Source organism: Pocillopora verrucosa, chromosome 1 (assembly GCF_036669915.1).
Source record: "Pocillopora verrucosa isolate sample1 chromosome 1, ASM3666991v2, whole genome shotgun sequence".
NCBI classification, from domain to species: domain Eukaryota; kingdom Metazoa; phylum Cnidaria; class Anthozoa; order Scleractinia; family Pocilloporidae; genus Pocillopora; species Pocillopora verrucosa.
Genome location: NC_089312.1, coordinates 35,345,708 through 35,370,760, shown reverse-complemented (window position 1 = coordinate 35,370,760; position 25,053 = coordinate 35,345,708). Strand labels below are relative to the sequence as shown.

At 37.7% G+C, this 25,053-nt stretch overlaps 1 protein-coding gene across 1 annotated transcript; it reads right to left on the bottom strand.

Annotated features, from left to right (window-relative positions):
- Positions 1 to 1,275: 1,275 nt before the first annotated feature.
- LOC136279364 (uncharacterized) lies at positions 1,276 to 19,072 on the bottom strand. Its single transcript, XM_066163006.1, has 12 exons — positions 17,780 to 19,072; positions 17,197 to 17,291; positions 16,951 to 17,039; positions 16,099 to 16,203; positions 15,823 to 15,901; positions 15,270 to 15,351; positions 14,736 to 14,822; positions 9,226 to 9,351; positions 8,894 to 9,025; positions 8,585 to 8,629; positions 6,458 to 6,524; positions 1,276 to 2,266 (listed from the first exon to the last, which is right to left on the bottom strand). Exons 1-12 carry the CDS (start codon positions 17,861 to 17,863, stop codon positions 2,094 to 2,096), a joined length of 1,164 nt encoding a protein of 387 aa, XP_066019103.1. The 5' UTR covers positions 17,864 to 19,072; the 3' UTR covers positions 1,276 to 2,093.
- Positions 19,073 to 25,053: the final 5,981 nt, after the last annotated feature.

The window sequence follows — 25,053 nt, the reverse complement described above, 5'->3', positions numbered from 1 at the left end:
TTGTTTCCAAATTGCTCGTCCTCGTATAACAATTCATGTGCCTTAAACTAAAAGAACACTTTTTCTTGCAACACTGAGTCATAACACCCTTACAAAAAAATAATTGCAAATACTGTGGGCAACAATAAAGGAGAGAGAGTGAAAAAATAATGGGCAGTTTAAATACTTGGTTAGTATGGCGTAACATACCGTTCAAAATTCATTCAGGGTATTTTCCCTATCGAAAAATTAATTTTCGTGTCGGTAATCAATTAACAGGGTCCGTTATTGTTGGCCTCTTTCAGACCTCCTCATTGTCTGCTATTTCCCATGTCTGATATTATTTTCCGTGTTTGATATTATTTCCCATGTCTGTATTTACTATTTAAATGGATTTCGACTTATCGCCGAGCCTAACAATACTTATCGAGGCCTATAATAACCTACATCACTAATCGAGTGTTTGATCGAGTTTGATTAATTCCTCAATTCCGAGTCGGATTAGCCAGGGTTGACTCCGTCCCAGACCTCCCACGGTACACCGTTGGCTAGGGGTAGTTGTTCACTTAGTTTACAAAAACGATAAGCACCACTTCTCCGCAAGTATTGAAGCAAGCACCGATTTGGAGGTTATGACTGTTGAGGTAGGGTTATGAAATCTCTACTCGTAGTATGCACATAGAATCTAGCCACTAGTTATGTTATACCTTTGTGTAGCAAACTCTTGAACTTTGTGTACCTGGCACACGCGGTTACATAAGGTGATAATTGAAAGCCGAAACACATAAAATGTACAAATATTGTGTGCTTGTACATTAGTTTTAAACCAGAAAAATTTTCGTATTTTTCACAAATCTAGCCTTCCACGGCTCAATGAACGTCAAACTAAATATTATGCATTTGCTGTTGCTCAGTAAATGCGTAATTTGACAGCACTATCTCAAGCACGGTCTACGAAAATGCTAAATTTCGGTTATCATTCACTGTTTCCATCAGTGAACCCTTAAAACCCCCAAAGTGCGACTGGCTTCTCCTTTCTCCTTGCAGTATCACCCTTGGATCAAATGTAAAGGTCAAGACAATGATGGAAATTAACTCCAATTTAAGAGGCTCCTGATTGTCAAACAAATTCTCTTTGTCCGTACTATAAGAAATGGGATCCAAGGGGATGCAAAGAAGACAGGGTACAGAATATGACTGACAATGTAAGAGTGTAAAGGGTTAACCACTTGACCAGCTCAAACTAAGCAAGGGATCAGTAACCACTCAACCGGAATTCGATGTATAAAGCCCATCTTTTATTTTAAAACAACAAGGTTAATGACATGTTATGGGCTCTCTTTCTTTTGTATTAATGGTTGTGTATTTAAAGCAAAAAGTTGTCTTGCAAACAGAGTACAATTCAGCGGACATCAGGTAAAAATCTTGAATAAAAAGAACGACATTAAACATCATCATCAGTGAAAAAATCTTAATTTACAACTGTTGCTTTGAAATCAAACTAAACAAATTCTACAATGACATTCAGTATTTTAGAGAGGTGATGATAAATTAATTCCCTACGAGTGAGATATAAAAACAATGTATTAACCCTTTAACTCCTGGAAGTGATTAACATAAAACTTTTCCCTACAATATCCATACATTATTCAGCAAACAGATAATGTGAATATTCAATCTTATCAGGTTGAAGCTGCTATCTTGATCTAGCAGCAAGTTCTCATAACTAATTAACGAGGAAATGAGTAGCAGCTACAGGGGAGACTTAACTATCAGATCTTGGGATTTAAAGGGTTAAGACTCTTGATTTCAGTTCATTAAATGTTGTAGCCAAAATGTGAGGGAGCAAGTCGCAATAAGACTCGTTCTCTCACATTTGTGTTGTATAACTAGCTAAGGTCTATAAAAAGTTTCCTTTTTTCAAGTTTACTTTAAAGAAAAATAGCTAAAAAATGTTTTAATGGAAATACATATACATAGATAGATCACTTGCAATAAAACCTAAGATAGATTTTCCTACTTATTAGTTTTACCTTTCTTTTTTTCTTTAGCTCTTAGCCTTCTCATTTGACGTCTACTTATTTTGTTCATTTCAATGTCATCTTCTTTGGCTTTCATTTTTTTGCATTTAAGTTTGACTTGTTGTTGTCTTCTGGTTTTCTCTTTCTTTTCCTCTTTTTGTCATCTGTGTCTTTTGATTCCCCTTTTGTTGCCTTTTTGTCCAGTTCTTTTATTCTCTTCTTCATCTTCTTAACTTTCTTTCCAATGCTCTTGTTACTATCATCTGCTAAATTGAATTTTTAAAGTATTGTTAAACTAATATGTAATGTTATTTACTTGTATTTCTTCAATCAAGTCCTGGCTATTGACCACATTATTTTTGTGGTCACCCTGATTATAGAAGTTTGAAAACTAATGACCTGAACTTCCAAATGATGAGGACATTCTTTAATGTATACCAAAGTCAAATAATATTCCAATATAATGTCAGCATGCATCAAACAAACAGCGGCAAGTCACCCAAATTTGTTTTCCCTCCTACCTTTATAATTTGTAGACCAATATGTTCTTATAATTGTGGTGTTGTTTTTTTGTAAAAATATATTTTAGTTTTTGATAAATAATTTTTTTCGTTCGACCGCTCAAATATGCAAATTTCACCGTGAATATTACCCGAGTTGTGTGACCTCATGTATCGAATGTACTAGACCTACGGTATTTCTGTGAACATAATCCTTTGTTTTATCATCTAAACTTAATCCCCTGTCGTTATTGAAGCTGCCAAGGATATATTTATTTTTTGATGAATATTTTTGTCCGACATACTTTTCCTATGTCGAAAAGTAGCATCAAAACAAAGACAGTTTTAACAATGACCGATATGACACAATCTACTGAGCTTCAAGCTTATAAAAGACAAAAGGATGGTTATAAAGTTATTGTAAAAATTTCCTTGTGTATTTGCGTTGTTCTATCTTGAGACGAACTCAAAGTCCGGCAAAATTTACTTGATAGCGACTATGAAATGTACATGGTGCGCCTACTTGTCGCCACCGTTAACTGGCATAAATCACTACAACTTGTAAAAAAATCCAACATAACACTCTTATCTTATTTATTAATGATTTTATTAGCTGTTTCGATGATCACGTTAATTATGCTCTACCACATTCTAGCCAGATTTGAGTTCCAGTTTATATATCTACTCTAACTTATTATATCAGTTGCGTGACAAGCGTGACACAGAAATTCAAAGATGAATCAACCTCTGAAATACCAAGAGATGGGTTTTTTCCCCTCTTTGCATGACATCTAGAAAAACCTTTCAGGAATTACTGCATTCAGAAAACTAAAATGTCCAGATCCATCAATGATTCCTTTGCCGGCTGAAGTCAAAGTATGGTTACAGTGGTCAATTTGATTGACAAGCTACATACTGATTTAGCTAACTGATCTGTTTTAATAAGCGTCTCATCTTACATGCTAACATGGAGATTTGCTATTTAGTTAAATCGTTCGCTGGTGGAACTTGTGGGTTTAGTTATCGAGAAGACCAAGTCGTTCCCTTGCGTGATTGTTAAAAAGACATTTCATGTCACTTGCGGAGTTGCAAGTTTTCAGATCCAGAAAATGAAGTTGATCTTGTTTTGTCGCGTGCCGGCATCTTCGAGACGCCAAAAGATATCGATCATTTTACAAATTGCCCCCACTCACAGATCAAATCTCGGTGTTGGGTGGAATCGTAGTTCCAATAGCAGATGTAGGGTGCCAAAAGAAATGTCCGGCCATGGTAAAGGTAGGGTTAAGTCAATTCCAAAGCTGATAGGGGAATTAGCAAGCGTGTATCACAGATAGTACTCAAGATATCTAGAAAATTCATAACATGGCTTCGGTAAGCAGGCTACTTAACACCGTGAGCAAAATTACGCGTGACGTCAGAGTTAAGTCTCGATTGGGAATTGGTCAATAGGCTACCAAAAATTCAGACAGAGGCGGAGTTTTCTGAAGTAATGTCTGAACACTTTGTTGGCTTTCTGCCGTATGGGGGGACGCGCAACTACGCACACGGTGGTAAAGGGCCCTTCCGCACTAGCTACTAGACAAAACAATGTTTCTCTTCGCCAAAATAACATCAGAATTTGTCCTAGCTAAATGTCAAGTGTGCTGCACGTATTAGCACCCCCAGGGGACCCTTTACATAAGAGGGCGGGGTGCGCGCCTGGAATTTCGAAAACGATCGCTATAAAATTATAAAAGGTAATTAAGTCTTATCCGTGTGGGACTGGAACAATTAGCCTGTAAAAACAAGTCTTTATGTCCTTTTCTGTCTTTATCAATGCTTCCCTCGCTCCTACAGAGGATTCATATAAATATGAGAGCCGTGCCCCATTTACATTGTACAGGTTGAAAAGGTCCTCCAGAATGAGTCTTTCGTTCTGTAATAAAAACTGCAATAAACTCACTCAGAAATGACTCATTTCGAATAAATTTTATGCTGGTTATTATGGTAGAGCTCGTTCTTGTACAAACCTCGTTCGGATATCATGTAAAAGGCCCCTTAAAGTTTTTATTCTCAGAGCATCACGCTTTGCTCGCCTGTCTAAATACTAAAAATTTCAGTAGCGTTGAAGCAACAACCCGCTTTTAACTGCTTCGCTGCCGCTGAAACAACGATTAGTAAAGAAAGCACATATTTTGATATTTCCAATTCAACGTTAACAAAAATCTTTACAAATGGTAAATATTCACTTGTGTCGGTATCAACTATTGCGTGACTAGCTTATGATATAAATGAGGGAGGGGAAAACACAACGCAAAACCTGAGCTCCTGTCAAAAAGTAATACCCAGACGTAATATAACAAACGAAGCGGCTAATAAAATCACAAATAAACAAGGTAAGAGTGTTATGTTAGACTTTTTTACAAGTTGTGGTGATTTATGCCAATCAACGGTGGCGACAAGTAGGCGCACCATGTACATTTCATAGTCGCTATCAAATAAATTTTGCCAGACTTTGAGTTCGTCTCAAGATAGAACAACGCAAATACACAAGGAAATTTTTACAGTAACTTTATAACCATCCTTTGGTCTTTTAAAAGCTTGAAGCTCAGTAGATTGTGTCATATCGGTCATTGTTAAAACTGTCTTTGTTTTGATGCTACTTTTCGACATAGGAAAAGTATGTCGGACAAAAATATTCACCAAAAAATAAATATATCCTTGGCAGCTTCAATAACGACAGGGGATTAAGTTTAGATGATAAAACAAAGGATTATGTTCACAGAAATACCGTAGGTCCAGTACATTCGTTACATGAGGTCACACAACTCGGGTAATATTCACGGTGAAAATTTGCATATTTGAGCGGTCGAACGAAAAAAGTCATTTCTCGAAAACTAAAATATATTTTCGCAAAAAAACTACCCCACAATTATTAGAATATATTGGGCAACAAAATATGAAAGTAGGAGAGAAAACGAGATTTGGGCGACTTGCCACAATATTTCAAATTTGTTCGATGGATGCTGACATCCTCTCTTAATATTTTCTGTGTACATCGACTTGTAACTATCCAATTATAATGCGGGTATCAGCGGCCATCCCGGGGGGTCGACCCCCGGGCACCCAGGGGCATTTGTCACAGATGCCGTGACAAATACATGCTAAAGCCCCTCGGGTAGGGCAAAAAATTGGGACAAATACCTCCACCCCTGGAGCAACCTGGGCAACATATAGTCGGTGTTGCCTGTTCCTCGATGCAAAAGTACGAGTGATCATGGTTTACTGAAGCCACATCAGCACTAAAATCCACACAAGTCTCTATGGAGTCCTCAAATTCGAGCTTTCTGGGGCAAACTTTCTTGGCTTGCGGTTTTTCATCACACTGTCTCTTCCGATCGGCAAGACGCTTCGAATGCGAACTAACCGTATGAAATTGAAATCTCGATGTCGCTTTCCTTAAAATGCAATGAACAGATTCTTGGATCGCCGAGTGTCTTGAATTTTTTATCCGCTCGCTTACAGAAAACCTCCCACTTCTTACGCTCGTTGGGCCTTGTAGGAAAGCAAAAATAACAGCAGATTACGTGCAAATCCCGTGGGTATGGCCCCGGGGTATTTTGCCAAAAACGCAAAAGCGCTCTGATGCCCCGCGTGCGGGGCATGCCTTTGCTACAAATCCCCTGCTAAGCCCGTGGGTTGCCCTTGGGTTGCCCGGGGGTCGACCCCTCGGGATGGCCGCTGATACCCGCATAATGGTGGAGCACATCTATTTTTCACTCTTTTTAAACAAGATGAAAAATGGGTCATTAACACCATTTTAGTGTACAATTTTATTAATTTAATTTAGTATACAAACTTTGCTGGTTACTTTACTTTCAGTGGTAATAGTGCTGTTTGCATTACTCTAAAGCATTCAAGCTAGATAAGAGGTGAAAAGCACTTGCAAGGCTAGAACAAAAACCAATCAAAACATACCTCTGGTCTCAATGGTTGAATTAAGATCTTTGTCAGTTTGTAAAGGGCCAGTTCCTTTGAATGACACCTGGAAGGAAATAGGAGAAGATTGGAAGCATCCCTGGCTCAAAGAATCATTGATTACAGAAATAGATTATCTTCATTTGTCTTTCGCTAGGAGAATTTAACGTCCAAGTTTCGTCTAACAAATGGGAAGTTAAGACTTCTCAGCATTTCTTTCAGTTCCTTAATTCTATTTTAATATTAAAGTAAAATATCTTTGAAATGATACAATACTACAACTGATAAGGATACTTAAGTGAGAAAAACACCCCTTTATTCCTAATTCAATGAAACAAGTGTAAATCTGGACTAACAGTGACAATGGCAGAGCCCCTACCAAGGAAAACACCTTGCAACACTGAAATAGAAGTTGCAAGCTCCAGAGTACAAATACACCTTTCACTACCAAATCTTGTCATGGAACTGCAGGTGAGACCTTGCTCTTGTCACACTACCGCAAAGGAACACACCTTCAGCCTCTATAGTAGAAGTTGCAAGTTCCAGAGTACAAAAGCACCTTCTGCTGCCAAATCTAGCAAAAGAACTCCAGGTGAGACCTTGCAAAGGAACACACCTTTTGCCTCTATAGTAGAAGTTGCAAGCTCCAGAGTACTTGAGCACCTTCCACCGCCAAATCTGCCAATAGAGCTTGAGGTGAGACCTCTCCCTACTTGTACCGACACAGAGGAATACACCTTCCGTCTCTATAGTAGAAGTTGCAAGCTCCAGAGTACTTGAGCACCTTCCACCACAAAATCTACCTATAGAACTACAGGTGAGTCCTCGCCCAGGGCTGCGGAGGAACACACCCTTTGCCTCTATAGTAAAAGTTGCAAGCTCCAGAGTACAAAAGCACCTTCTGCCGCCAAATCTAGTAATAGAACTCCAAATGAGACCTCACACTGGTTGCAGTGCCACAGAGGAAATACCTTCCGCTTCTATAGTAGAATTTGTAAGCTAATGAGTACTTGAGCACCTTCCGCTGCCAAATCTAGCTATAGAACTCCAGGTGAGACCTTGTAGAGGAACACACCTATTGCCTCTATAGTAGAAGTTGCAAGCTCCAGAGTACAAAAGCACCTTTTGCCACTTAATCTAGTTATTCAACTTTAGGTAAAACCTCGCCCTAGTTGTAGCACCACAGAGGAATACACCTTCCGTCTCTATAGTCGAAGTTGCAAGCTCCAGAGTACTTATGCACCTTCCATCACAAAATCTACCTATAGAACTACAGGTGAGTCCTCGCCCAGGGCTGCGGAGGAACACACCCTTTGCCTCTATAGTAGAAGTTGCAAGCTCCAGAGTACAAAAGCACCTTCCGTTGCTAAATCCAGTCATAGAACTCCAGGTGAAACCTCGCAGAGGAACATGCCTTCTGCCTCTATATTAGAAATAGCAAACTCCAGAGTACTTGAGCACCTTCCACTGCTAAATCTAGTTATAGAACACCAGGTGAACCCCTGCCCTAGATGTGCCGTTACAGACAAATACACCTTTGGCCTCTATAGTAGAAGTTGCAAACTCCAGAGTACAAAAGCACCTTCCGCTGTCAAATCTAGCAATAGAGCTCTAGGTGAGACCTTGCAAAGGAACACACCATCCACCTCTATAGTACAGGTTACAAGTTCCAGGTACAAAAGCACCTTCCAACACTAAATCTAGCCGTAAGATTTTCTGAAATTCATTGAGTTGAGGAATTTCAGGTGTGTTTTTCTCTAGTTGCAAAAGTACGCAAAGAGACAGACAGGAATTAGTGACTAACAATATAACCCAGATAATGGTCATCAAATTAATCAGGCTTGTGTGTGTAAGCACCTGTAGCAAAGTAGCTGCAGGCAAATCTAACCCTAGCTAAGGTTTCCTATATCACCTAATCCCAACATTTAACCAGACAAAAAAAAAACTGGAATAAGTCTGGCTAAAATTACACAGACAGAAAGAATTGCAATCTGCAGGCAACAGATGATACACACATATAGAGGTGTTCTGGTACATGTTATGATGTGGATGAAGCAGTATGAAAAGTCAGGAGAGATGAAATAGTGTTAAAAAGCCTCAACTTGTAAGTACAACATGTGTACTTACTTTTTCTGGGGACTCTGACATGAGTTTTTCCATTTCCTGTTCAGACTGGAAGTAAAGAAAAAAACTTCAACTCAGTTCTAGTCTGACTGGCAAAGAACGTTCAAACATGTAGTTCATTTTAGAGTGTTGCCCAACATACAGTGATTGATGAAAACTGGATATTGCTCACAAGATAACAAAGTTCTCCAAATGGCATTATCAAATAATCTGCAGTTTTTTATTGCAATAAAAGAAACATGGGGTTTGAACCTAATTCAAGGGTTAAAAATACCACACACCAATACTTGAATTGGTTAATTGATTCAATACCTTTTCTACTAGCCGCAGCACCTCTCCAGGAGGTTTAATAGCCTCTGTTTGAAATACTGTCCTGTTTTCCTGTGTCTCCAGGAAAAAGAACAATGGCTGCATCTGGCTACTCCCAAGCCAGTCATACACCTCCTACAAGTAGTTAATAAAAAATTGCATAATATGAGCTACATGAGGGGATGTGCAGCAGCACTTTTTAAAAAGCAAATCTCCTTTCTCATGTTGTGGTGCTATTATAACTCTTATAATTTCTTAAAATATCAAAACATTTGGATTATTATGTACATTATTTTAAAGCTGTATTTGCTTTCAAGGTTATCATGCATACTTACTTGATAGCAACCTCTTCTGTGAAAAGTTCTTTTGAACAAATCACTGGGCGTGTAAACTTTAATCTTTACACCATCTCTTGGTCCTTTTCTCATCCGATTTTCTCGCAAATTGCGTATTTCTTTGGCCTGTGTCAGAAACATATTTGTTTTCCATTCATTAAATCTTAAGAGCTACTTGTATATATATACTTGGAAAAAAAAACACAATGATAGAAAATGTATACCTTTGAAATATTTTATCTATTTCTTCTTATAATTATGTTTTTCCAGATCTTATTGAGCATGTTTGCTGGCTGTGAGAGTTGAAATGTATGTATAACCCCATTTAAGTAAGCTGCAAAAGGGTTTGCATTATATGACAGAGCATTTCCCTTGCAAACTGAATTCCCAGTTTTCTGGGAATTCCTAGGAATTCTCAAAAATCCCAAATTATGCAAATGACCCTTGCAAACTGAATTCCCAGTTTTCTGGGTATTCCTAGGAATTCCTGGGAATTCCTAGGAATTCTCAAAAATTCCCAATTATGCAAATTAACTCTGATTTAAAAAGCTTGGAATTACTTATTCTGGGAAAGGAAGACTCCAGTTTTGTGAGGACTTGGAATCCTAGGAATTCCTAGGAATTCTCAGCTTTACAAACTACCTATAATTTAAGAAGTGTGGAACTCTTAGGAATTTCTGGGAATTGAGGTCCACATAAATTCTAAGAAATTTTCAATACCTTGAATGTGAAGGTTTTAAGAAAAGGGGTAATTTCAGTGGCTTAAAACTTTGGCTCAATAAAAGGTATGCTATACAAAACTTACCAAGAGATATACATACATGTTTATGTTTATAACTTAAAGATCATGAAATTTATTATTCAAACTAAGTTTTAGTAAATCTTTACATTCATATGGATTTTCTCATGAACCAGCTGTCAGTTATGTTGAATGGAAATTGCCAATTAATCCAATGTACTCATATCACATATTTGCTTTCTAACTTAAAAGGACTCTTGGATTCCATGATCAAAAACTATTTTTAATTGTGATGCAAATTAATGTCTCATGTTCACTGATGTGCCAAAATCATCAAACATTCATTGGATGTTCCTTGGTACACAACTTCCACAATAATTAACAATAATTACATTGTTATCTTACTTCCTTAACCTACATTACTGGTTGCCTTTGTTAGAAAACCTTGGAACAGTCAAGCTCAGTTGCCTCAAACACAGTCAGAGACTTTTTGTTGACAATATTTTTAGTAGAAATTTCATGCCTTAGAGAAACAAATTCAACACCAAATTAATCTTTCTTTTTTCATGATTGTTGTTACTGTTTTTTTTTCCAGTTTTTTGCTCTATTTTCGTGACTAATTGCTGTAATTTGTTTTGCTGTTTTTATTCTTACAAAACATTTTTGTAAGAGTTCCAATGCTTGTGGATCATCCATACACTTTGCAAACATTTGGCATGCAGACAAGACAGAGGTAGTCAATGTTCCCTTTAAGAAAAAACACCTTTTAAATGACGTCTTCAATTTACTTTACTTGAAACTCTGATCTGAAAATATTTGTCAACAAGACTTGTTAGTAGTGAGAAGTACCAACCAAGTTTCCTTTCATAACTTAATTTCTTAAATGTCATAATCACTGGATTTCCCAAAAAATATTACATCTTTTTATTTTTGGTGCAAAATACATATATGTTATTTGCCGGCTGGGAGGTCCGTATGGTGAAAAACTGTGACCGAGGTCTTGAAAATACTGCCCGAGGCCGTAGGCCGAGGGCAGCATTTTCAAGACCGAGGTCACAGTTTTTCACCATACGGACCGACCCTTAGCCGGTAAATAACATATTTATTGTTTTTAAACTTGACGAAATTCTTTCCGAAAGAACCCGAATGATTTAGGGCTGTAAATACGGCAAGATCTTCCATAAACTGAACAATTTTTGAGCGAGTAAATGGTAGTTAAAATAGAGGTGATGCAAATTAAAGAGAGATTCTTCAGCGAAACATTTTCATTTCCGTAACGATAAAGGTGATTTAAAAGGCTTCCAAAGAAACTATGAAACATTATTTTTGCAAGTATCTGTCACAATCTAACACCTGTCAATTAGAGAGCGCGTAAGAAAAGAAAAAAGCATAAGAACATTTGAAAAACAACGGAACTAGTTTGGCAAGGACTGTCACGACAATGTTTTCTTCAAAATCAGTCAACGATCTAACGGAAAGTATTATTCACTCTCATCGACGATTCATTCATGTACGAAGATTAACCTCTGTTCATTAAGTAAACGGCGAGGAAAGTAATTGTGAGTAAATTCAATTTTTTTATTTTGAAGTTGTGAGAGTTTGCTCGTTTGTTTGCTGCAATGGCGTGTGTAAATCTGGTCTTTCCTTCACAAAAACTAAATTCGAACGGCACGCTCCAACGAGACACAAGGGAATTTAATGCGGCCTTTTCTCGAAAAAGTCCTTCAGTTTCTGTTGTGTAATTTACGGTACAAATGTCCAAATTGAACGGAATTGGAAAGACTCACCGGGAGCCTATATTTGTTGTAGAACTTAAATTAAAACTTTGCTCGCTCTTTCTCTACTAACAATTTTCTCGAGAAAATTCAGATATTAAATTAATGAAAGTTCCATCGTTCAGTTTAACTGTAACCAAATACCTCACGTTTTAACTTCCTGGGTACTTTTTGTGAATGATTAAAATTAATTGCAGACGGTTTTTAGGTCGCTTGTCAACCAACGTAATGACACTATCGTTTATACAAATTCATTCTGAAACCAATATTTTTCTGTCAACCAAAGTGATTTGAGAGAGAGAAAAGAGAGGATTCATAAGTTATTTATCGGCTTGAGGTAATGACCGACTTGTTTGCTTTAAAATACTGCCCAGCCGGAAAACGAGGTATATTTATGAAAAATGACAACGAAAGTTGGGATGTACTCGGCGACTCACGAAAGCGTTACCGTGGCCCGTGGGCAGAGATAGGAAAATACTGACCGGGTAAAGAACCAATCAGATTGCAGGATTCGTTACCGTGCCCTCTAAAAAAACAATAAAAGTCCTTCTTTATATAAAAATGAAAAGTGCAAGTCACACTTCAATAATAACAGCTCTAAAGTTTAATTGTTGTTCTTCTCTGTCTGTCAGCTATCAACAAAATTGTTTTATACTTGAGACAGGGCATAACTATTTGTGGACCAGAATTCCAACGCACCTCTGTAATCGCATATAGCTACTTCTGTCTCTTATAAAAATGTTTCTCCTTTGTAAGACGCACTCTACTCTGTTGTCACTACTGCTTTAAGTTCAGTGGAAACGACTGACTGAGGAATCGAGACGGCGGTGTTGGAACGTGTTGCTGAACGCTTGCTACGGTCAAGCTTTGTAGATTCAGGTACTGGTACACTGGGATCATCTATGTATCTCTTATACTTCCTAATGTGGTATCCTTCTTTTATAAATATGAGGGTAAAAGACGATTTGTAGTCGCATTCAAAACTGTGATTGGCTTGTGTTATTTCTCACCTTTGCCATGAACACAACTCAAGAGAGTTTCAAGTCTTTGTTTCCTCGACAACCTTCGGCCACAAATCGTGCATTTGTAATACGATCGATTCTTGTCGATTATTTCTACATAGAGTGAGCTCACATCATTATTTATATCACCAAGGTATCCATCGTCTAGAAGCAGAGAACTGGTCGGAGAAGTCAGAGTAAAGTTGTGCGATTTTCTTAACACTGCAATCGGCAAGCCAGCGGATTCACTTTGCTGGCCAATGACAAGTCCTAAAAGATCCACGTGATCATGCCCGTGATCGGAAACAAAGAAGACTCCATTTGGCGCTCGTCTTTGAATGTACTTTTCATCGGTTGATCGTTTTTCTCAACTGTTTTGCTTAATATAACATTTCTAAAGATAGCTTTTATTGTGGTTCAATGGGAAAACGAGAACAGTGTGAGTGTTGTAAAAGAAAAGAAAGTCGTAGGCGCCGTGGAGTTAAAAGAAGGGACAACAGTTGACATATTGACTGGTACAAACAAGGGTCGAGTGGCCATCTGTAAAGCTACGATTTTGAAAGTTTGTGGTGAGTAAAACTTGCGATATTCGTTACGTGATCAAAATCTTATAAAAGAATAGATGTAGCGGGTTGAATTAAGCTTACATAACGCTCGGCGCAACTGAAACTAGAATAATTCTGAGAATCGAATCGGTCACTTGCATGCCGCAGTTTCTTAAGCTTATGCTTTACAATGAAATAAACCTATCAGTAAGGTTTCAAGATTCCTCTTGTCACGTTTGGGAACATTCAAGATTCATAATAGGAACTGTTATTAAACAAACCTTATTACATAAAGAAGCCCTCCTTGGTAAAAACAAAATAATGTATTCAGCCCTTTTTTAGTAAAATCTATGAGAGAGATGTACTAACTCCAATATAAAAGTCACTCAATATAACAGAGATTTCTCAATTTGAGAATCCAATGAATGCCCTTTTCCTCATAGCCATCTTAAAGGCCTGGTCTGAGCTTTAAATATACATATTAAAATTTTTTTTTTTTTCAAATTCAGATGTCATTGAATCCAGATACAAAATGGTCAAGCTTCTTGTAGACAACCTCATTCAAGGCCAACTCATTGTGAGCCCAGGAAAAAAAATACAAACAGCAGCTAAGTTTGCAGTTTAGGCTAACTTCATTCTAATTTATTGTTACATTTACAACAAGATTTTAATCAAAAAATCAATTTTATTTGTCTGTAATTAACCCCTTCACTCCCAAGAGTGCTTGGTTTTCAAATATAATTTAAGATATTGTATTTTATGGAAAAGAATCAACAGATTTTATTCACAATTTGTGTCAAACCAAATTTAATGATTGATTAGGACTATTTTATATGAATAGCTGTAATTGAGGATTAATCCATATGAAGTTTTCAATCAAAGAAAAATAAATCAAATTCCATTCTAATATTACCACACATTGATGTTAATAATTAATCAAAAATATTTTACATGTAAGCCTTAATTAAGCTTCTAAATAAATTCCATTGAATACTTGAATTTTAGCTGGGTTTTTTTAATTTAAAGTATTTATTTTATATCATTAGCCTCAAATTTTTGCTTAAAATTCCCAGTAATTCTTAAACATTCCTAAAAATTCCTAAAAATTCCCAGAAATTCCTAGGAATTTTTTAGATTTACAGCTTTTCAGGGAAAGTCATTGGTTCTCTGAGTTGGAATTTCTAGGAATTCCAAGTCCTGTTGGCTATAAACTTGGAATTTCTGGGAATTTTTGGGAATTTCTGGGAATTTCTAGGTTTTTAGAACCAGAGTTGTTATGGTTGGGAATTCCTAGGAATTCCTAGGAATTCCCAGTCCGAATTTACCACGAAAATTCACACCTTTATTCCTAGGAAAATCCTAGGAATTCCTAGGAATTCCAAAAGCCATTTCGCAAGGGTTTAAAACAACACAAATACAGTCTTAACTATTTCAGATATGAAGCACTTACCATATCATTTTCGGGGAGGCTTAATTCTCTGTCTTTTCTTTCTGTAGGTTGAAATTTTGGCCTTGCTGCACCTTGTTGTTGGTTCCTCTGTTGTTAAGTAAGAACATTTATAATTAAGATGTAGCTGATACCAAATTTAAGTCTCTGACTATAAGTGTTATTGACAGAAATATTTGTTTGCAGCTGGTTCTAAAAAGAAATCAATTTTTTCATCATTTGGAAGAATGCAAATGTGTTCATTGATACGCTGGGATTTGTATCATTTTATTTTAATGAATTTCCTCAAATGATTTGTAATGGTTGATGCAATCAAATTCTAAATTACCATTCAATCCTTTTTCCCTTCTTGCTGACTAGTTTGGTGCATATAATTATCAAAAAACATTTAACCTGTTGCCCACTAGCCAATCAATCTATAACTTGTATGTATGAAAATAAAGGCTGTATCAACCACTGCGATAATGAAGGTTAGGGCAGAAGAAGGCTAAAGAAATCTCCTTGTTTTAAGGTAAAAATCTGTTGAAATAACAATACTTTAGAAGCATCTGCTTCCTGAGCTGCATTGAACACCTCATCTTGTTCACTCTGCAAAGCTCGTGATTCCAAAATCTTCCTCCTAGCAGTAATCAAATATGTTTAGAGACAATTGACACATTATAGGGTAAGACAAGATAATCTTAAATAAATGCAAATTGGACACTGTAAAGAGTTTCTACACTTGCCTTTTGAGTGTTAGCCCTTCATCAGAGTGACAGGTATAGTTGATTTCAGGTCTTAACAGTTTTTTTCCGTGATGCAAGCTTGGTTTAATTTGTTTGATTACAACTTGATCCAAGTTATGGCCATTTTTGGGCAAAATGAACATTTTTTTCAGCCTGACAATTATGCAAGCCTGGGCTATTAAAATATGTCCAGTAAGTTGCTCATTACTGTTGACAACAATTTTTTGAGCACTATTTTGATTACATGAGGTCTTTAATCAATTTTGTCCATGTATCAGACAAAATTGTACCATATTGTTATATCATGGTGCACATAAAATTAAAGCTTTGTCCAACAAGAAAGGGACTCCAGAAAGATCTATTACCAGTTGGCACGTGCAATTTCCACAGCTTCTGCTGCCCTTTGCACCGCCTCACTTATTTGGGAAAAGTCAAAAAAGCTCCCTGTAAAAATAACAAAAAAAAGTTAATTATAATAGCTTTAGCTTTGATTTTCTTGTTTTGTATGCACTATGAGGAAATACCCATACTTTTGCATCAAGAGAGTTCTTACAGTAACCTTCAAATTTTCAGTTAATGGCTGAGGCTTTTCCAGAATAGAAGTTATCTTAGAGTAAAGCAAAACTCAATTGAATTTTTACCTGCATATCTCTCCACAGGTGTGGGTTGGCTCGACCCCCCCATGGATGGTGTACACAGAATAATCTGAGGTACACCAAGAGTTTGGCCACCGAGTGCCTGCATGGCTAGAAACAGAAAAAAAAATCATTTAATTTCCTCCTAATGGTAAGACTAACTTGGGATCTACACAATTTATGTGAAAGCTTAATATCATTTTTGGTGTTTGGTTACTGCATTTCCTTGAATAAGTGCTCATGCCCTAATAAATGCCCCCTCCTCTGAATAAAAAGCCACCCCCTGGGCCTAAATGTCAAATAAGTCCCCCCCCCCCTCAATTTCTTAAATTAGCAGGGATACAGGGAAAACCTGTTTTTATGGCCAATTTATTTAACCTTCAACTTCAGCAGAATCAGTAAAGAAAAGTAATTCCTTTTCCTTTACTCACTTCTATTTATTTCCATCATCATGTGCTTAAAGAGTCCTTTTCTGTGCATTATCTGTTCTTTTCATTTTTGTCCTATTTCCCTGCCCTTGGCAAATGCTCTAGCCTTCCCATGCTCAACTACACTATTCTCTATTCTACAGAGACCTGTAATTTCATAGATTATAAAGTTATTGGGATGCATTTGAAGAAAACAGTTGATAAATAATGAAAGCTCAGTTAATACTGACTTAACATCTAGTACATGAATAACAGTATAGCATTTTATTTTCTGTTTAAGATTTAGTTGAAATAAAGATACAGTTTGTTGAAAGAAAAACTTATCCAAATTAAGCACCTCCCCTTTTTAGCTGATAATTTTAAATAAGTGCCTGGGCACTTGTTCAGGGAAATACTGTAGTTCATTAGTGGCCCTATATCATGTATGTACCTTCTTTTCCATCCATGGAATCAACGCAAGATATCCAGAAGAGGCAATCCTCTGGAAAATCTCCATTTATGACGGCATTATTCAGGTTACTGTATAACCAAAAAATAAGAAATTTGAAATGCTTAAGGAATACATAGAGTGGGAAATGTGGTAACTGAACAGTATGTATGGGTATGGATACATATGTAGAAAATAGAGATATTGAAAAACATTCCCAATACTTATTAAAATGATAATCATAGCTACCTCAACATGTCTCTCTCTGCAGAAGAGAGAGTATGTGAAGCCTTTAAAATCACAATTACCGCCATCTGAAGGCCTCTTTTAATGTGATAACAAAGCTAAAAGGAGAAAGAATATCTCATTGTGTAAAGCATACCAGCTTGAAAAAAGTCAGGAAAAGGCTGACCCCCTGTGGCAGTACAGACTGGGTACAGCAAGGTCCATACAAAAACAACTAAGGGACAATATTCCTCAGTATGGCTTGAGCTAGTGATGTTAGTAAGTAGATTAGTATATGGTTCTTGGAAAATATATGTTTACTTTGAATTTTTGCGGTTTTCAAGAAAGAAAAAAAATAATACAGCACAGCTTATGTCTGTTTCCGTGGAAACTCTCCACCAGACAAAATACCAACCAAGCAAGAACCAATCAGAACCCTTGGAGTTACATCAAGACTACCACACCACATAGTAATATATGATTACAATGAATCCAAACTTCTAGCATACTGCATATTTTGAAAACACCTTTATAAAAATAATTATTTTCAGGTTTTGTTTAACCGGTTACATTTACTAGAGCTATGGTATAATGTGAACTAGCTTACAGCTTTGAATGGGATTCCAATGAAGGAAACTCCAGGACAAATATTTGTGGTAGTTAAATGAAATACGGTTTGGCAAAAAACCATCTGTACACAATCCTACAAAGGTAAAAGTTAACGTCCACTTTAGAGCTCATCTGATCACACTGCCACTCAGAGTGTTATTATATAGCTCTTACTCCCAAACCCCCATCCCCCATACAACCATATTAAGGTCAGTTTCCCTTTCTATGCTCATAGTAAATAGAGGCAAATGAATAAAGGGGTAAGTTTCTAAAGAAACTGTGGTGCTGCGTCGGTGGGAGAGTATAGCAGGTAATTTAGTGTTAACAACTGGGTTGAAAACGTAAATTAGCCACCGTAAAGGGTAAAAAAGCTGACGTTTCGAGCGTTAGCCCTTCGTCAGAGCGATTGAGTGATAAATAGAGGCACTATTGAAGTTAGAACTGAAGGGATTTTAAGAGAAACTATCAAATGGTTCACAATGGGTGATGTTCTTAGAATGGACGTATGCATGAAGTCGAATGCAGCCATAAGCTATATGTACAATGTAGATGGTAACAGTTGTGTCATGGGAAAGTAGAACAAAAAATATCTTTCTTGCTACAACTACCAACGATAGGCTACAAACGTATCCTGAAATTATCTTTTACGCTAAAACCTCCCTTTATGTATTGATTTCGTGGTACCTGAGTATTTAAGTCCAGAGTCCGAGAGCTTGAAAGTCACTGAACCCACTGCAAAATGAAGGGGAAAACACAAATTAATTGAGTATCAAATGAAAGAGAGAAGAAAGGAAATTAAAACATGAGAAAGCAGACCAAGCATTGGCTTAAATTATCTTTTGTTGATTCGAATTTCAAACAATATACACGAAGTACCTGGACGCTGGTCGCCATGATATTGGGGCTCAAGTTCACCTGACAAGATAATTGTGAGATTCAGTGGTTTAACTAAGGGAGTAATGTTGCTACTGATTGGATGTAAGACTGGTGGTCAGTTTGAGTTCAAATCTGGTGATTTCCCTTTGTCCCAAGTCAGGTGGAGAGTTAACTGTTTGGCTCCCCCCTGCGACAGTGGCAGACAGGAACACCCAAGTGCTGGCCTGTTTATATTGTTTGCGGATTAAATCTGCAGATAAATTGCTGTCAACTTTATACAGGTGATGGTTTCCACTTGGCTTTGCTTTGTAATAATCAAGGTATCTACGGATAAAAAGAACAGGTACCAAGATGACTTATTAATAATATGTAAAAGAAATCAAACCCTGAAGACCGTAGAGACCTAACCAGTTAAGTTTTTAAATAGTATTTATCACGCATTTTAAACATTAATAGAAGCTACTTGTAGATTTTATTTTATTAATTGTAATAGTTTAAGTTTTCTAAGTAAATGTATTGATGCCTTATCTTGTTAATATTATTAGATTAATATGGCATTGTTTTTGTAGTTATTGTATTATTGGATTTTCTGATTAAAATTGTACTATTCTTAAAAAAAAGCCTAGTATGCAACGAGAGAGAGTTTGATGCGTAATCATGCATAGAAGGAGGCTGTCTAATTAGTTGGTTGGTGTTGACACTTGGAGCTAGTGTTCTAAGGGATCAAATATCACTTAAACCTCAAGTTTTTGAAAAACTGTTACAAGGGCTTATATTCAGCACTGAATGGAAGATTTTGTAGTCCATTGATCATCAAAAACCGCGGTCTAAATTGGACTGCACTTGAATGACCCTTCGGGTCAGCTATTTACACGTTATTTTGCCCTCTTGACACTGCCAGTCAAAAAATAAGCCTACTTCACATTGATCTCTCGACTTAAGAAATCTCGATTTAAGCCTCAACTTTGTGCGATTGTGAATAAAAGGGATAGGATTCTAAAGAAATTTTGGTGCTGCGTCGTTAGGAGAGTATAAAAGGGTAATTTAGTATCATCAACTGAGATGCAACTCAGTTGATAATACTGAATTACAATTTTGTGTGGTTGTGTTAGGATGATTGTCCGGAAATTGTTGAATTTTTTGCCGGCGTGTATGATTAGTGACTGTTTTTTTTGTAATGTTGTAAGTTAGCCATCAGGTTATCTTAAAATAGGGGTTTTAAGTCTTGCCAAATGAAGTTATCGTAGAATAAGGGTTTTAAGTTTTGTCAAATGAAATAAATGAGTTTGAAATAGACTTTATCTTACTAGCGCAACTCTCTCATCGATTTGCGGTGGAATCCCTGTGGAATTCACAACATAAAAACGCGCGATTAGCGCTGCCCCAGGAACAGAACAACTAGCTGATTCAGTGAATAAAAAATATTTTGCGTAGAAAAGTGGGTGAAACTAGAATTCAGTCACCATTTTCACGCTCGCCATTTTAACTTCTAAGCTGGTGCGGTGCTGAAAGAATGTAGACCATATTTGTGGAAAACTCTTACTCACCTGGTCGCCGTGATTTCGGGAATTTCCCGTTTTAGGTGCGCCACCACAGCGTCTCCGCAAAGCCTCTGGTCGAACTTGACCTTTTTGCCATCTGGGGCAAGAGTTGGGTTTTGAGTTACTTGCGCAATGTCGTCCACCCAAACGAATGTTCGGTAGGGCTTCGCGCCCGGTAGCCCGCCTGCAATTTGTGAGTCCTGTGGACCAACCTGTGTATTGGGGTCAAAAATAGGCCCGATGGCTCCTACGCTGTGATCACCAGACATTTCAAGATTTGTTTGTACAGATGAAACAAGCTGTTGTAGGGAGAGAAAAGAACTTCCCTCGTTCATCTGAAAAGTAGTGCCACTTAGAGCTGGTATGCTGGTATCAAATGTAACATCAACGTCATATCCGAAATGATGATTACTGGAGGTGTGACATTTCTAATTTTTCTTTTTTCATAATTAAATGAATTTAGGATCCAAGGCTTTGCACGAGCTGGTTGCCATTCTTGAGATTTTATAAAATTACACGTCAGTCATTTCCTATTCGATGAATGGATTTTATGAATATAATTTGCTTCCGTACTCCAAGTCAGAGTTACGAGTTTGTAACTCCAGGAAATCGTTGTCACTTGAAGTTAATTTCTAACAAAGAGGTGAGGCACAACAGAGAAAGACCTTTTGTTTTAATTTAATTTCACTGCGGGACGTGTGCTATGAATCTTTCACAAGGTTCCTGTTTGCTGTTAAAATTATAGAAAGCTCCAAGTACAATTGGCGATAAATTGTCGAAAAATTCAAGGGAACTATAACTGCCCGTCTCGTGGAAGGAAAACCTCTCTTTCAACGCTACGATGCATGTAAACAAGTTTTCCTGTTCTAGATTTCTTTCCTGGTGTCTTGTAATTGGCATCCTTCAACCCGCATCGGGTAGGTATCAGGCTTCTTTCCAAGAACACTTACTCAAACGCCATTATGGTCATTATGTGGAAAGTATTCGTATTCCACTGCTTCTTCTGCGATCTACAGGGGCGCAAATTATTTTGATCGAGAAAACAAAGGACAAAATGTATTGAGCGGCCCGCCAACTTCATGCAACCCAAGCTTCTTTTTGAAGGGAGAAAAAGAGGCGCAAGGTCATCTTCATTAATCGTAGACGAGCAGATGCGCACAAGCTTAAAACCGGGTAGGCTATCTGGGTTGGCTGCCTATGAATTAGCCGCAGTTGTTAGTTTCGGGCGAATGAAGATGCTAGTGTTAACCTTAAGCCGGAAAATCAGGTTCTTCGTTTTCGCTGATGATTTATCAGTGCTTTCGCAAATCCTTTCAAAATGAAATTACGTGTCAGTTTTTCCAACACCCTTTTGAAGATCTCAAAAGGGTGTTGGATTTTTTGGCTAACGGTTAAAATTTTTCCCATTTACGGCTAATGGTTAATCTCTCTCCATTGCTGTCCCAGTATTTTTTTTGTGTACGGTCACCTTTTTTTATACGATTAACGGTTAAAATTCGTCAATTTTTACGCCTGAAGGCAAAATTTTGTGTCCGTTTTACGGCTAACGGTTACCCCATTGAGACCCTCGGTCAATGTTGTCTTATTTAATGACATACTTCTTCTACAGTTGTTAGTCTCAATCCGGACGCGATACAACACTTTGTGCTGGACGTTCAAGCGCTTTATTTTACAGCCCGATCTGCCATTGAGGACAGTACTTCAACTCCAGAAAGACTAACCGGCCTTTGGACCAAGTTGGAAGCCGCTGTAATGAATTTAAGAAAAATCCAATGGCATCTTATAATCACGAAACCCTGTGCAGAGGACATTTTGGTCCCATTAGTTCAAAGTCTGTCGACCATAGAAATAAGGATTGGTAAAGTTATCGAGCAGTACAGCTGCCTTGTTCCTTTTCTAAGGGAGCAGTTGTGTTACCGGGCACCTGTGACCTCAACGGAATGGGCTGGTAGACCATCCTACGTAATTACGAAGGAGCAGTTGGAAGTGATGCGCTCCTATGGTTTGTCATGGGTAGAAATAGCGAAAGCACTAGGTGAGCCGAAAATAATTTCATAATAAAGAAAATGTTCACACGGAGTCATTCGTATTTTTTTTTTTTGTCATGCCCCTTTTTTCGAGAATGGATGTGTTTTCTTTTATTTTAAATCATATTTTAAAAAGTTTTTGAACATCGATATGGCTGCTTTATATTGGCCACAGGTTGATCTATGTTTCATATTCGCCGTTATCGTGCTATAAAGGGTGTCTTATACGATTTTACCTGTAATACTTTTCTCAGGGGTCTCGATTTCAACAATATGGAGACGTCGCATCTATCATGAAATGGAAAGAAGAAAGCATTATGGAGGAAGGAAGCTAGGTATGCAAGAGCTGATAGATATAGTGGCTGAAATAAAGTCCAGAAGTGTGAATGCGGGCATCATTATGATCGAGGGTGAATTAGCGGCTCGATCCCTCTACGCTAGAGATACGCCATTATCCTATAGGTGCAGGCCTGCGGTGGAGAAATTTGACCCCAAGAGTTACTTATAGCTTTCCAGGTAATTTTACGTTCTGAGTCATAAAACTTTGAACCGCAAAACATAGATTTGAATAGATGTGATCAAGTGTGCTGCTTATTTCTATATTGCACCGCATAAAGTATGTGTCGCTAAGAGAATTGTGCAGGTTTTGATGTCCATTTTTTACACGTCGACCTTAACAGAAAAGGAGCTCATGTCCGTCCAACATTACCATATCTTGAGTATGACTTTGGATATTCGTTCTCGAATAGAGCCAATTACTTTCACCATAAAAGAACAAATGATCAAACCCAGGATCGTTGACTTATTAGTGTTTGAAATATATATTGTAGGCTCAAACAGCCTGTGGCACTTGGATGGCAATCACAAGCTGATACGGTAGGTAACAGACCTAAAATATACCATAAATACATTGTTTTTAGATCGCCTGCACTGTTCTACAATAATGCTTGAGGAAGATTCAAAATGATCAGAGCGGAAGACATTTACGTTCCTCATCAAAAGCATTTTTTAACATGCTGTAATTCGTCTGTATTCGGGAATTAATACCTGTTACTTCCTTTAATGTATCTATGGAATTCAGTAGAGGAAAAATGCACCATATTCTACTCTTCCCCACTCATAATGTGAGTACCGTGTGAAAGGTGTTTTAAAACTCTTTTCTCAGATGGAGGTTGGTCGTGCACGGAGGAATAGACGGATATTCGAGGCTTGTTGTATTCCTCCGCTGTTCCAGCAATAATAGGGCAGCAACAGTGGCCAATTTATTCTTAGGCGCCACAACTGAATTCTGTTGGCCATCACGGGTGAGGACAGATAAGGGTGGAGAGAATGCGGAAGTTGCGCGCCTTATGGTTGAAAAACGAGGAGAAGGTCGCGGCAGCATTTTGCAAGGTAGTTCGGTCCATAACCAGAGGATAGAGAGGCTGTGGAGAGACATGCGCAAAATGGTCACGGAGTATTTCCGACTCCTCTTCTATTTCTTAGAGAGGAACAATCTTCTGAATCCGAACGACGAACTGGATCTGGCAGCTCTACATTATGTATTTATTCCACGGATTAATGAAAACCTAGAAAAGTTTAAGGTGTCCTGGAACAATCATAAGCTATCTACTGAAAAACAAAAGACTCCAAATCAGTTGTACATTCTAGGAATGCTTAATTTGTTTGGATCAGAATATACAGCGGTAAAGGACTTCTTCGAAAGCAACGTCATAGACTCCAACTATTACGGCGTAGAGGAACCGGATGTCATTGATGCAGCGTCAGAGGTGGAGGAGGCTGTCGTGGTGCCTGAAACAATGCAAAACCTTTCTAACGCGAGCTTGCAGGAGTTGCAGCTACAAGTGAATCCGTTGGAGCGGGACACCAACCACGGCATCTCGCTTTACATTCGAGCAAAAGAATTCCTCTCGCAGCAAAATTAGCAATCGGTGAGCACGAGTTTTTTTCGCTGATGAGGGTGAAGCACGCAAAAAGTCTTCAAACCGGTTGTGCAGACCAAGCAATGTGGTCTACGATGTTCTTTTCGATGATGTCCTTTACCGCAGTTTATTTCGGTATTTCAACACATTAGGGCAGAGTGTGCAATGGTTTTACACGAGAACAAGGCGGAAATACGGACTGAAGGCGGAGCAACCAAACTTTGTTTGTGTGTGCGTTTTATTTATTTATTTTTTATTTTAGGCTCTACTTTTTAAGCAACGAACTTTTAAGCGCATTATTTTTTTCCTTTTCATGATTTGTTTTGTCTTTCGCGTACGCCTTATGCGATCGATTTCATGTTATGATAATGCCGTGCGATATATTTTGAAACCCAGACGCCAAAATATAAGAAAACGTAATAACACTTGAATAATATATCTTTTATTCGATTTTTGACAGATAGGAAAAGTGCCCCCACGGGACTCAACAGTCTTTCTTTGTAGCAGGCCACACGAACTGAGAAGTAGATTCTTAGTGTCCTTGGGGTATTCTACTGACAGAGGGTCGGTTTGAATGAATTGGCCTTTACTGAAGCCGAACTGAAGTTTAACTTAATCTTAAGTGGCTTTGTTTCACGTTCATTTAAAAAAAAAATGTCCTTTACCGCAGTTTATTTCGGTATTTCAACACATTAGGGCAGAGTGTGCAATGGTTTTACTCGAGAACAAGGCGGAAATACGGACTGAAGGCGGAGCAACCAAACTTTGTTTGTGTGTGCGTTTTATTTATTTATTTTTTATTTTAGGCTCTACTTTTTAAGCAACGAACTTTTAAGCGCATTATTTTTTTCCTTTTCATGATTTGTTTTGTCTTTCGCGTACGCCTTATGCGATCGATTTCATGTT

What these genes read in the sequence shown, in the direction of transcription:
- LOC136279364 (XM_066163006.1), bottom strand. Translation starts at nt 17,863, where the DNA reads ATGGTTTTTTGCCAAACCGTATTTCATTTAACTACCACAAATATTTGT. An exon ending in GAAATTGCACGTGCCAACTG is followed by an intron (nt 15,352 to 15,822) that starts GTAATAGATCTT and finishes GATTACTGCTAG; the next exon opens with GAGGAAGATTTTGGAATCAC. An exon ending in TTCAACCATTGAGACCAGAG is followed by an intron (nt 2,267 to 6,457) that starts GTATGTTTTGAT and finishes AATTCAATTTAG; the next exon opens with CAGATGATAGTAACAAGAGC.